General features: G+C 39.5%; 1 protein-coding gene across 1 annotated transcript in view; it reads right to left on the minus strand.

Moving 5' to 3' along the window:
- utp4 (UTP4 small subunit processome component) overlaps window positions 1-15,130 on the minus strand; it is a 41,209-nt gene that overhangs the window by 16,984 nt on the left and 9,095 nt on the right. Inside the window, exons 9-11 of the mRNA XM_057835907.1 lie at window positions 14,841-14,905; window positions 14,518-14,640; window positions 14,195-14,351 (exon numbers count right to left, since the gene is read on the minus strand). Coding sequence (XP_057691890.1) covers window positions 14,195-14,351; window positions 14,518-14,640; window positions 14,841-14,905 — 345 coding nt within the window. The remainder of the gene's footprint in view (window positions 1-14,194; window positions 14,352-14,517; window positions 14,641-14,840; window positions 14,906-15,130) is intronic.

The raw sequence follows: 15,130 nt of genomic DNA on the forward strand, positions 1-15,130 counted from the left end.
AAAAAAAAAATTTCCCATTGAAAATGAATGGGAAAAATTTTGGACGTCCATGGACGTCACTGGTATCAACTTACATAAGCGTCAATGGAATCCAAGTACATTGGCATCAATAGAATGAACAAACATGAAGAAATGCCATTGGGATTTAATGGGAAGTTTGGACGTCCATGAACGTCAATGGCATCACCCTCCATAAGCGGCAATGCAATCGGGGACATTTTGGGGACACGTCCTATTGATATCTAGTCATTTTCTGTTGATTTGGGGAAAAAAAAAAAATTCCCATTGAAAATGAATGGGAAAAATTTTGGACGTCCATGGACGTCAATGGTATCAACTTACATAAGCGTCAATGGAATCCAAGTACATTGGCATCAATAGAATGAACAAACATGAAGAAATGCCATTGGAAATAAATGGGAAGTTTGGACGTCCATGGACGTCAATGGCATCACCCTCCATATGCAGCAATCCAATCGGGGACATTTGGGGGACACGTCCTAATGATATCTAGTCATTTTCTGTTGATTTGGGGAAAAAAAAAAATTTCCCATTGAAAATGAATGGGAAAAATTTTGGACGTCCATGGACGTCAATGGTATCAACTTACATAAGCGTCAATGGAATCCAAGTACATTGGCATCAATAGAATGAACAAACATGAAGAAATGCCATTGGAATTAATGGGAAGTTTGGACGTCCGTGGACGTCAATGGCATCACCCTCCATAAGCAGCAATGCAATGGGGCACATTTGGGGGAAACGTCCTATTGATATCTAGTCATTTTCTGTTGATTTGGGGAAAAAAAAAAAAATTCCCATTGAAAATGTATGGGAAAAATTTTGGACGTCCATGGACGTCAATGGTATCAACTTACATAAGCGTCAATGGAATCCAAGTATATTGGCATCAATAGAATGAACAATCATTAAGAAATGCCATTGGAAATGAATGGGAAGTTTGGACGTCCGTGGACGTCAATGGCATCACCCTCCATAAGCAGCAATGCAATCGGGCACATTTGGGGGAAACGTCCTATTGATATCTAGTCATTTTCTGTTGATTTGGGGAAAAAAAAAAATTTCCCATTGAAAATGAATGGGAAAAATTTTGGACGTCCATGGACGTCACTGGTATCAACTTACATAAGCGTCAATGGAATCCAAGTATATTGGCATCAATAGAATGAACAATCATTAAGAAATGCCATTGGAAATTAATGGGAAGTTTGGACGTCCGTGGACGTCAATGGCATCACCCTCCATAAGCAGCAATGCAATCGGGCACTTTTGGGGGAAACGTCCTATTGATATCTAGTCATTTTCTGTTGATTTGGGGAAAAAAAAAAATTTCCCATTGAAAATGAATGGGAAAAATTTTGGACGTCCATGGACGTCACTGGTATCAACTTACATAAGCGTCAATGGAATCCAAGTACATTGGCATCAATAGAATGAACAAACATGAAGAAATGCCATTGGAAATGAATGGGAAGTTTGGACGTCCCTGGACGTCAATGGCATCACCCTCCATAAGCAGCAATGCAATTGGGGACATTTGGGGGACACGTCCTATTGATATCTAGTCATTTACTGTTGATTTGGGGAAAAAAAAAAAATTCCCATTGAAAATGAATGGGTAAAATTTTGGACGTCCATGGACGTCAATGGCAGCACCCCCCATAAGCGTCAATGGAGTTGGGGACGTTTGGGGTATACGTCCTATTGATATCTGGTCATTTTCTGTTGATTTGGAGAAATGTAGTTTTTTCCCCATTGAAAATGAATGGGAAAAATTTTGGACGTCCATGTAAGTCAATGGCGGCACCCTTCATAAGCGTCAATGGAATTGGGGAAGTTTGGGGGACACGTCCTATTGATATCTGGTCATTTTCTGTTGATTTGGGGTAATTTTGTTTTTTCCCCATTGAAAATGAATGGGAAAAATTTTGGACGTCCATGGCAGTCAATGGCATCGACATCCATATAATCAATTGAATCCAAGTACATTGGCGTCAGTAGATTCGACATGCATGGCCGTCAATGGCATCAATGCAATGTAAATTCCATTGGAAATCCCATTGGAAGTGAATGGGACTTTTCCCTTTCGAAATGAATGGGATAGTTTTTGGCAAATTTCCGAGGAAGCGTAATTTTTTTCCAAATTCTGTATACAACTTTTATGCCCCTCACCGTCCCGGAATTTTTGATGCCCAAATTATTTGATTTGGTCAAAAATTGTAGGACTAGATACATTTTGAAACTTTTTTTTTTTTTACGGAAAATTGCCGTTTACGGACGAACGGAAAAATTTTCGGGGCCATTTGTAAAGTTTCCTGTGTCACGCGAAAATTCCGGTCGTGCCGATACTTGAACGGTGCCGATCGGTCTAACGGTTCGGGCTGTGAAGCGCGCGTTTTTTTTCCATTCAAAATGAATAGGAAAGTTTTTGGCAAATTTCCGGGGAACCGTAAAGTTTTGCCAAATTCTGTATACAACTTTTATGCCCCTCAATGTCCTGGAATTTTTGATGCCCAAATTATGTGATTTGGTCCAAAATTGTAGGACTAGATACATTTTGAAACTTTTTTTTTTTTCCGGAAAATTGCCGTTTACGGGCGAACGGAAAATTTTTCGGGGCCGTTTGAAAAATTCCCATCGTCGCGCGAAAATTCCGGTCGTGCCGATACTTGAACGGTACCGATCGGAGGTACGGTTCGGGCTGCGCGGCGCGCCGAAAAAAACGTCGACAATTATTGAATAATAATAATAACTAGAAACTGCAATTTCGGGAGAAATTACACACCTTGGTCTTTCCTCTGTGGAGATACAGATCTTAGCCCCACTCAGGTCTATCAATAGAATGGATCATAATGCCAGTCATTGGCACTAAACAAAGTAAAAGCCATTAGAAATGATTGGGAGAATTGGACGTCCGTGGACGTCATTGGCGGCACCACTCATGAGCCTCAATAGAATTGGAGAAGTTTGGGGGGACACGTCCTATTGATATCTGGTCATTTTTTGTTGATTTGGGAAAAAAAAAAAAAATTCCCATTGAAAATGAATGGGAAAATTTTTGGACGTCCATGCACGTCAATGGTATCAACTTACATAGGCGTCAATGGAATCCAAGTACATCGGCATCAATAGAATGAAAAAACATAATTAAATGCCATTAGAAATGAATGGGAAATTTGGACTTCCATAGCCGTCAATGGCGGCACCCTCCATAAGCGTCAATGGAATTGGGGAAGTTTGGGGGACACGTCCTATTGATATCTGGTCATTTTTTGTTGATTTGGGGAAAAAAAAAAAATTCCCATTGAAAATGAATGGGAAAAATTTTGGACGTCCATGGACGTCAATGGTATCAACTTACATAAGCGTCAATGGATACCAAGTACATTGGCATCAATAGAATGAACAAACATGAAGAAATGCCATTGGAAATGAATGGGAAGTTTGGACGTCCATGAACGTCAATGGCATCACCCTCCATAAGCAGCAATGCAATCGGGGACATTTGGGGGACACGTCCTATTGATATCCAGTCATTTTCTGTTGATTTGGGGAAAAAAAAAAAATTCCCATTGAAAATGAATGGGAAAAATTTTGGACGTCCATGGCCGTCAATGGCATCGATATCCATATAGTCAATTGAATCCAAGAACATTGGCATCAATAGATTCGACATGCATGGCCGTCAATGGCAATGCAATGTAAAGTCCATTGGAAATCCTATTGAAAGTGAATGGGAACTTTTCCCATTAGAAATGAATGGGATAGTTTTTGGCAAATATCCGGGGAACCGTAAATTTTTTCCAAATTCTGTATACAACTTTTATGCCCCTCACCGTCCCGGAATTTTTGATGCCCAAATTATGTGATTTGGTCAAAAATTGTAGGACTAGATACATTTTGAAACTTTTTTTTTTTTCACGGAAAATTGCCGTTTGCGGACGAACGGAAACATTTTCGGGGCCATTTGTAAAATTTCCTGTGTCACGCGAAAATTCCGGTCGTGCCGATACTTGAACGGTGCCGATCGGTCTAACGGTTCGGGCTGTGAAGCGCGCGTTTTTTTTCCATTCAAAATGAATAGGAAAGTTTTTGGCAAATTTCCGGGGAACCGTAAAGTTTTGCCAAATTCTGTATACAACTTTTATGCCCCTCAATGTCCTGGAATTTTTGATGCCCAAATTATGTGATTTGGTCCAAAATTGTAGGACTAGATACATTTTGAAACTTTTTTTTTTTTCCGGAAAATTGCCGTTTACGGGCGAACGGAAAATTTTTCGGGGCCGTTTGAAAAATTCCCATCGTCGCGCGAAAATTCCGGTCGTGCCGATACTTGAACGGTACCGATCGGAGGTACGGTTCGGGCTGCGCGGCGCGCCGAAAAAAACGTCGACAATTATTGAATAATAATAATAATAACTAGAAACTGCAATTTCGGGAGAAATTACACACCTTGGTCTTTCCTCTGTGGAGATACAGATCTTAGCCCCACTCAGGTCTATCAATAGAATGGATCATAATGCCAGTCATTGGCAAAAAACAAAGTAAAAGCCGTTAGAAATGAATGGGAGAATTGGACGTCCATGGACGTCAATGGCGGCACCTTTCATAATTGTTAATGGAATCGGGGAAGTTTGGGGGACACGTCCTAATGATATCTAGTCATTTTCTGTTGATTTGGGAAAAAAAAAAAAAATTCCCATTGAAAATGAATGGGAAAAATTTTGGACGTCCATGGACGTCAATGGTATCAACTTACATAAGCGTCAATGGAATCCAAGTACATTGGCATCAATAAAATGAAAAAACATGAAGAAATGCCATTGGAAATGAATGGGAAGTTTGGACGTCCATGAACGTCAATGGCATCACCCTCCATAAGCGGCAATGCAATCGGGGACATTTGGGGGACACGTCCTATTGATATCTAGTCATTTTCTGTTGATTTGGGGAAAAAAAAAAAATTCCCATTGAAAATGAATGGGTAAAATTTTGGACGTCCATGGACGTCAATGGCAGCACCCCCCATAAGCGTCAATGGAATTCCAAGTGCATTGGCATCACTAGAATGAACAAACATGAAGAAATGCCATTGGGATTTAATGGGAAGTTTGGACGTCCATGAACGTCAATGGCATCACCCTCCATAAGCGGCAATGCAATCGGGGACATTTGGGGGACACGTCCTAATGATATCTAGTCATTTTCTGTTGATTTGGGGGAAAAAAAAAAATTCCCATTGAAAATGAATGGGAAAAATTTTGGACGTCCATGGACGTCAATGGTATCAACTTACATAAGCGTCAATGGAATCCAAGTACATTGGCATCAATAGAATGAAAAAACATGAAGAAATGCCATTGGTAATGAATGGGAAGTTTGGACGTCCATGGACGTCAATGGCATCACCCTCCATAAGCGGCAATGCGATCGGGGACATTTGGGGGACACGTCCGAATGATATCTAGTCATTTTCTATTGATTTAGGGAAAAAAAAAAAATTTCCCATTGAAAATGAATGGGAAAAATTTTGGACGTCCATGGACGTCAATGGTATCAACTTACATAAGCGTCAATGGAATCCAAGTACATTGGCATCAATAGAATGAACAAACATGAAGAAATGCCATCGGAAATTAATGGGAAGTTTGGACGTCCCTGGACGTCAATGGCATCACCCTCCATAAGCAGCAATGCAATCGGGGACATTTGGGGGCCACGTCCTAATGATATCTAGTCATTTTCTGTTGATTTGGGGGAAAAAAAAAATTCCCATTGAAAATGAATGGGAAAAATTTTGGACGTCCATGGACGTCAATGGTATCAACTTACATAAGCGTCAATGGAATCCAAGTACATTGGCATCAATAGAATGAACAAACATGAAGAAATGGCTTTGGAAATGATTGGGAAGTTTGGACGTCCATGGACGTCAATGGCATCACCCCCCATAAGCGGCAATGCAATCGGGGACATTTGGGGGACAAGTCCTAATGATATCTAGTCATTTTCTGTTGATTTGGGGGAAAAAAAAAATTCCCATTGAAAATGAATGGGAAAAATTTTGGACGTCTATGGACGTCAATGGTATCAATTTACATAAGCGTCAATGGAATCCAAGTACATTGGCATCAATAGAATGAACAAACATGAAGAAATGCCATTGGAAATGAATGGGAAGTTTGGACGTCCGTGGCCGTCAATGGCATCACCCTCCATAAGAGGCAATGCAATCGGGGACATTTGGGGGACACGTCCTATTGATATCTAGTCATTTTCTGTTGATTTGGGGAAAAAAAAAAAATTCCCATTGAAAATGAATGGGAAAAATTTTGGACGTCCATGGACGTCAATGGTATCAACTTACATAAGCGTCAATGGAATCCAAGTACATTGGCATCAATAGAATGAACAAACATGAAGAAATGCCATTGGGATTTAATGGGAAGTTTGGACGTCCATGAACGTCAATGGCATCACCCTCCATAAGCGGCAATGCAATCGGGGACATTTGGGGGACACGTCCTAATGATATCTAGTCATTTTCTGTTGATTTGGGGAAAAAAAAAAATTTCCCATTGAAAATGAATGGGAAAAATTTTGGACGTCTATGGACGTCAATGGTATCAACTTACATAAGCGTCAATGGAATCCAAGTACATTGGCATCAATAGAATGAACAAACATGAAGAAATGCCATTGGAAATGAATGGGAAGTTTGGACGTCCCTGGACGTCAATGGCATCACCCTCCATAAGCAGCAATGCAATCGGGGACATTTGGGGGCCACGTCCTATTGATATCTAGTCATTTTCTGTTGATTTGGGGAAAAAAAAAATTTTCCCATTGAAAATGAATGGGAAACATTTTGGACGTCCATGGACGTCAATGGCAGCACCCCCCATAAGCGTCAATGGAGTTGGAGACGTTTGGGGTATACGTCCTATTGATATCTGGTCATTTTCTGTTGATTTGGAGAAATTTAGTTTTTTCCCCATTGAAAATGATTGGGAAAAATTTTGGACGTCCATGGAAGTCAATGGCGGCACCCTTCATAAGCGTCAATGGAATTGGGGAAGTTTGGGGGACACGTCCTATTGATATCTGGTCATTTTCTGTTGATTTGGGGAAATTTTGTTTTTTCCCCATTGAAAATGAATGGGAAAAATTTTGGACGTCCATGGCCGTCAATGGCATCGACATCCATATAATCAATTGAATCCAAGTACATTGGCATCAGTAGATTCGACATGCATGGCCGTCAATGGCATCAATGCAATGTAAATTCCATTGGAAATCCCATTGGAAGTGAATGGGACTTTTCCCATTCGAAATGAATGGGATAGTTTTTGGCAAATTTCCGAGGAAGCGTAATTTTTTTCCAAATTCTGTATACAACTTTTATGCCCCTCACCGTCCCGGAATTTTTGATGCCCAAATTATGTGATTCGGTCAAAAATTGTAGGACTAGATACATTTTGAAACTTTTTTTTTTTTTACGGAAAATTGCCGTTTACGGACGAACGGAAAAATTTTCGGGGCCATTTGTAAAGTTTCCTGTGTCACGCGAAAATTCCGGTCGTGCCGATACTTGAACGGTGCCGATCGGTCTAACGGTTCGGGCTGTGAAGCGCGCGTTTTTTTTCCATTCAAAATGAATAGGAAAGTTTTTGGCAAATTTCCGGGGAACCGTAAATTTTTGCCAAATTCTGTATATAACTTTTATGCCCCTCACCGTCCCGGAATTTTTGATGCCCAAATTATGTGATTTGGTCAAAAATTGTAGGACTAGATACATTTTGAAACTTTTTTTATTTTTCGGAAAATTGCCGTTTACGGGCGAACGGAAAATTTTTCGTGGCGGTTTGAAAAATTCCCATCGTCACGCGAAAAATCCGGTCGTGCCGATACTTCAACGGTGCCGATCGGTGCTACGGTTTGGGCTGTGCGTTGGCTCAAAAAAACGCGGAGAATTATTGAATAATAATAATAATAATAATAATAATAATAATAAAGTTGCACAATAACAATACCTTGTTCTTTCCCTTGGAAAGACCAAGGTAATAATAATAATAAAAAGTACAATAAAGTTGTACAACAACATAACCTTGTTCTTTCCCTTGGAAAGACCAAGGTAATAATAATAAAGTTGCACAATAACAATACCTTGTTCTTTCTTTCAGAAAGACCAAGGTAATAATAATAATACCTGTAATAATGCGACAAACCGGGTTCTAATGTAGCGAATGTGTTTGCGTAGTGTACCTGTGAGGCTGACTTGTGTGAGCCTTTTTAGTTTCACTTTCACTTTGTTTACTTGCTGCGGGGGACACAAGGCACAAGTTAATGGAATAAATGATTAGAAACCTGACGAAGCTGGCGATTTCTTTGGCAATGTTACCACAATAATAATTGCCACCTAAACTTATAAAGACTGGCGAACAGAGGAGGATCGTCATAGACCATTTACATACCTGTCAACCCGAGGCCATTGGCAATCTTACAAATAGTGCCGTATGCCCTTACAAATTGGTGACTAATCTTTTTATGTAGCGTGTAATATGAAACAAAAATAAAACTCAATTTTTAAAATAATATGAATGTATTGGTAATATTGTCACATATAACCTAGTGCAATCAAAGAACAATCAATATCTTCAGCTACATCATCATTACTAAAATTTAAGAGTGACTTTTGTTATAACTGTATGTAGCACTTTTGGCAATTTCTATCATGTCTTTTGATGGCTGTACTTCATGGCACTTCAGTTCGCATTTCAGTTTGACTTGAAAGTAGTTTATTTGTGTGTCCAATTATAAATTAAAAAGGTCAATTGATAAAATTAACTTACCGATGCAATCTTTGAGTCAGGGAACATTTCTTTTGCTAATTCTGAGACGTGATCAGCAACAGTTGCAGGCAAATTGTGTTTGGCAACAAATCAGCAGAATAAAATCTCCGCTTTCGTCACATTTCATTCTGCAGACTGCATCTTTATGACCAGTGTTGTTAATCTTACTTTAAAAAAGTAATTAATTACAATTACAAATTACTTCTCCCAAAAAGTAATTGAGTTAGTAACTCAGTTACCTGAATGTAAGAGTAATTAGTTACATGGCAAAGTAACTGCCTTCAAGCTGTTAAAAAACAGCTCCAACAATTCACAAGAAAAATTGAATACTTAAAAAATGTCAAGTCATGATAATTGCACGCACATCATTAAAAACACGTGAAATTTGCGGAAGTATTTGTGGGTTTGAAAAACGTGAAAAACGCGGACGTATTTGTGGATCGGAAAAACACGTGAAAATCACTAATGTATTTGAGGATTTGAAAAACCCATGTGTGGATCGCGATTGCACTTTTTTTTTTCTTTCAAATTTGACCGTTTCTTGTTATGTTTGTCGCAAAAATAAATGCACGCAGCCGGTGATTCACAAATAAAATTCAAACTTTTGCAAACAATAATTCATGATGAGTGTACGCACAACATAAAAAAAACACGTCAATTTCAAGGATATATTTGTGGATTTCAAAAACACGTGTGAAACTCGAGGATATATTTTTGGATCTCGAAAATACATGTGAAAATCTTGGATTTATTTGTGCATCTACAAAAGATATGTGTGAATCGCGGATGTATTTGTGTGTATATTTTTTAGACAAATCTCTCCCCATAGCTATAGAGTGGTTGCTCGGATTAGTCCTTTTGTAAATCTGAAATTTGACCTCTTTTTTTTGCTTTGACTGCAAAAACAGACGTGGAGTATTTAGAACCCTGCATTTAAGCAGGTTTGGACTAAAGCAGGTTTGCACTAAAAAAATGAGAAAATGTTATAATCAAAGCCATATTTTGTTCAAACATAAAACCATAACATTTTTAGTTGAGTGCTGGATGATGTTTCAGGAATAAATTGAGTGATATTCCAACATCACAATAAACGTCTTCAAGTGTAGTATTGGGATAAATCGGGATCAAATCGAATCGTGACACGAATTGTATCGCAAGATATGAGGCAATACACACCCCTAGTAAACATGTATGCCCTGTCCCAGCAATTTTGGAACATCAACAAAATTCTAAATTGATGATTTAAAAAGTTGATCAGTTTGAACATTTAATATCTTGTCTTTGTGGTGTATTAAATTAAATATAGGTTGAACATGATTTGCACACCATTCCGTTTCTCTGTTTAACACAAAACCCTACCTTATAGGTTGCAATTCTAAATTTGTGGTTAAAAAAGTAGGTTGTTTAGGTTGACCCTCGTAGAGGTCGCGCCACAATATGTGAGATTGGGACAATTTTTAGACCAACCTTTGATAGCGATATGCCTGAGTGCATTATATTATTTATTAACAACTTATATACAAAGTAACAACTCGGTACACAACACAAACATTGCCAATGTGTTAAACATATTAAGTTTCTTGATTTTGTTTCTTAACTGCCTTGTGGAAACTTCCTCATCATCACTGATGGAAGCCCTCAAATTCCTCATCATCACTATCGCTCCTACAGCACCCTCTTGAGGTCACTTGACGACATTGTTGTGAAAACCAAGATGGCTGAACGACGTACACAGTTGCAGCTGTTGGTCTTTATTTCTTCCTTGGGCAAGTTTTGTTTGTAAGTACTGTTTGTCTAAAATGTAATGCATATTTTTGTTGTTGTATGAGATGTATTATTTTAATATTAGACATTTATTAGGGGTGTAACATTACACAAAAATCTCGGTTCGGAATATACCTCGGTTTTGAGGTCCAATTCGGTTCACTTTCGGTACAGTAAGAAAACAAAATGCAAAATATAAATGTGCTAGTTGTTTATTACACACTTTTGTGCTTTCAACAATAGGAACAGTAGCCTATACAAAGCTAGAATTCTGCTCAAAAAGTAGCGGGTATTTAAAGATAATAATCCAACAACAATTTGCCTTTCAGACCCTGCCTATTGGTCAGCTTTCTTTCTGAAAGAAAGAAAAAAGTCCTGTGCTAAAGAGAAAAGCAATCCCAATGACAAAGATTTTAACATGTATTTTACAAATGAAATGCCTCAATTAATTTTTTTTTTCTTACGGTTTTCAAAAGCTTTATTGGTGGATTTTCTCAAGTTAAAGCGCCACACAGAAATTAATAAATATAATTGTGTAAGCAGGATCTGTCTATTATTATTATTATTTAATTACAGGTGTTTTAGCTCATTTCAATTGATTTAATTTAAATGTGCTATTACTTGTTTTATTATGTGTTTGTATTTTACAAATGTAATATAGTATTCATTTATATTGTATATTTTATGTTGTATAACTTTAGTTCCTAAGTGAATATTAGTTCCTACTTGTTTTGTTGTGGTAGGAGGGTTTTGTATTGAACACGGGGCCGTGTTGGGTATTATTATAGCAGAGAAGACAACTGTAAATCAACAAAGACAAGTCAACTGTGCCCTGTGGATCTACCACTCAAGTGATCTGATGGACTCAAAAAGTGGGTTACGATTGCATATTAGTTTGAAAATCGACCGGCTCCACCGTATTTTTACACGAGTGACTTCCGGTGTAGGTTCACTATAGAGAAGACAACTGTAAATCAACAAAGACAAGTCAACTGTGCCCTGTGGATCTACCACGCAAGTGATCTGATGGACTCAAAAAGTGGGTTACGATTGCATATTAGTTTGAAAATCGACCGGCTCCACCGTATTTTTACACGAGTGACTTCCGGTGTAGGTTCACTATAGAGAAGACAACTGTAAATCAACAAAGACAAGTCAACTGTGCCCTGTGGATCTACCACTCAAGTGATCTGATGGACTCAAAAAGTGGGTTACGATTGCATATTAGTTTGAAAATCGACCGGCTCCACCGTATTTTTACACGAGTGACTTCCGGTGTAGGTTCACTATCCTCTTCCCCTCACTATCCACTCGCTCTCGCTATATGATTGGCCGAAGAGTCGAAATGCTCTCCCGTGAAATGCCTGTTTAAAAATGTTCCCGTTGTTACTTCTTGCGTTCGCTTAAAAGTGCCCATTTAAAAAGGAAAAGCGATGGATGATACTACACACAGAGCATATTATTAACAAATGTTAAAGTTGTATAATCATATAGCGAGAATAAGGAACGTCACTGACAAGCGCAGGCCCCCGCGAGTGGATAGTGAGGGGAATAGGATAGTGCGCCTACACCAGTCTGCTAGCTAGTAGTATTGACGCAGGAGGGCCGTGTCTCGCGTCAAATAATAAACTCTGCCGTTCTGTTCGCGTGCATCGCGTCTCACACGCGGCTGCACTGCGACTGGTGTGCATTGGCTGATTGACTTTAACGGCCGCATTTCACTGCGTTTTCGCGGCGGCCACGTTGTCGCGCCGTTGACGTTTCTTACTGTCCTAACGTGTTGGCCCTCATAGTAGAGAAGACGGAATAAATATAATCTACACAAAGAAACTGGAACCCGATCGACTCACAGCCTCGAAAAGTAAGGGTTACATTACGTCAGAAACTCGTTCGGTACAGCTCCGTTCTGAACCGAGCACCAAGTACCGAAACGGTTCAATACGGATACATGTACCGTTACACCATTAACATTTATAGTTTTTTTTTTGTGTGTGTAACTTGTCTGTATAGCGCACATAGCTCAGGCTTTGTTGTATGCCTTTTCAGTGTTACAACAGTCTACCGTAAATTCCGGATTACAAGCCGCTACTTTTTTCCCTCATTTTGAATCCTGCGGCGTATGCAATGATGCGGCCAATTTAGCAATTTTTCTAACGACCGCCAGGAGCGCTCGAGCATAAAATGCAAGCATAAGACACGTGGAATATGTGTGTCGAGGAAGACGCTAGTTGGCACTCTTACCCGTATTTTAAGTTTGTGCTTTGTGCACGAATAAAAGTAGCAGACCCTCTTCTTTGTGCATTAGTAGAATTAGCATAGCCTGGTACTCCAGACTCACCGCTGTTCCAGCTATTGAGTCTGGCCACCATTAAGCGGATAAAATTTTCAGATCGGAGCAAGCCACAGCAAACAGACAGCGGAGTGGACCAATCAGCGACGGGCGGGACGAGGGACTTGCGCGCGGAAGTAAACATACGAGGAGAGCGGAGTTTATTCAACATGGCTAGCGCGAGACAGACTGTTGTCACTGACTTGTGTCGATGTGTTTTTGGTCATTTAAAACTGAGAACAGTCTGGCCGTGCCAGGCAAGAATTAGCATACCCACATCATGCTAGAAGAAATGGATATGATGTGCCGAGTTGAATTGAAGGCTTGGATGGCCAGCGGCGTCAGATCGTTTACAAAAGTGGTCGCATGCGAAGAGCAACTTTTGCAAAAGTCTGACAGCGTGGAGCAGCGTGAAAAAAATCCACCATCACCAACGGGTTTCGAAAAGCCGGTCTGCTGCGTGATGAAGAGGACGACACGCTAAGGAGTGAGCTTGAGGAGTCAGCTAAGTGCCGTGTTGCTGGCACTGTTTGGAAAGAAAAGTTAAGGTATTGTAACGATGACAAATAGTAACCCGTTAAGTTAGGTTGCAATTCTTTATTTAGGAAACTCGTCGAACAACACACGACTGCTGCCTCTAGCAGCCGACGCACACACACAGACACACCCGCAACAACAACGACAGCACGTCTCTTGCTCTTCCGCACCTCCCTTACCTGTAAGTCATGCGCTGTATCATAACCCGATTTGTTAAAATATGGTATTTAAACTTGGAAAACTGTGTATTTCTTTATAAATATTTCAGTTTAATATGTGGGCACACGCGGCTTATAGGCAGGAGAGGCTTATGTATGTACAAAATGCTTTTTCCTTTAAAAATGTACTGGATGAGGCTTGTAATCCGGGGCGCTCAATGGTCCGGAATTTACGGTATATTGGGTAATGGTCAGAGCGAGGCGTACAGGTCGCATCCGCATTTTTGGGCGAAAATTTAAGTTAAAAAAAACTGTATGAGAGTATGTACGGTAACTTGTTTTGAATTGTTGTTGTATAACAAAATATAGTTTACAGTACACAAGACATTTATATTAAGAATATGATCTTTATTATTCATGACTTAAACACAACTTTAAAAGTAAATGTCAGCAAAATATTAGCAGCACGCATTGTGAAAATAGTGTTCAATAATTTGAAAACTGAAGACTTAGAAGATGCAATTCAGACTCACCTGACGGAGGTTTGAATGTGTGAATGTGTTTGCACTCTGACTCGCTGAGGGAAGCCACCATGACTGATGAACGGCTGCAGGATGCAAAGAGTTTGGAGGAGTCGGCGGAAAAGCAAAGCTGCTGGGCTGACTGAAGGATCTTGGGTACTTTAGAAAGCTATAAGAGCAGAAGAAAGACGTGAGATTCACCTGGCTCATCCTGACTTTACTACATACTAATTTGCCTGCGCAAAAACATGCGGCACAACAGGGACTCCTAGTCTTGTTTGCAGTCCTAAAGAAGCCAACATTCACGTTTGTCATGTCTGCAGGGATGTGCGAACCTTTGTAATGGTGATGTTTTTGTTTTGGAACTGCAGCCTGTAAAGACGAATGCTGGAGACAGTCGAATACACCAGCCACTCTCCACATGGAGACAGAGCACTGCACCTGATATGTTCTTCACCCTGCACACATATCATGACTAGTATTTCTACAAATTAATACGACATCACTTTTAGACTTTAAAATCCAGCTGATCTGCTAACTTTCTTGGTTGTCCTGTGGATTAAGTTAAGAGTAAAGCCAAAATTGCATTCCTTTATTTGTCAGCTCTTGATTCATTGCACTGGTATTGGACATTTAAAGTAAACAAATGTATACGCACCTTCCTCTTCAAATGAATTAGTTTCTCTGGTTTTCTCTTCACAGGTAGACTGTCACCAGGCTTTCCTGATAAGACAACAATTACTGTTCAAGATTTAGAGAGAGTCAAACTTGCTGACTGACATGCTATTTGAGAAAACAGTTTATATTGTCAAGCTTTATTGGTGGCCAGCCAACACTTTTTAATAAAATTTTATTACACAGCTTTTGCCATTAACATAACAAATGGGTAGTGACTAAATTGAATGTTTACGCAGTGGTGTTAGGAATGCACCACTTGCTGGTTGTGCT

Source organism: Corythoichthys intestinalis, chromosome 5 (genome assembly GCF_030265065.1).
Source record: "Corythoichthys intestinalis isolate RoL2023-P3 chromosome 5, ASM3026506v1, whole genome shotgun sequence".
In the NCBI taxonomy this organism is placed as follows: Eukaryota; Metazoa; Chordata; class Actinopteri; order Syngnathiformes; family Syngnathidae; genus Corythoichthys; species Corythoichthys intestinalis.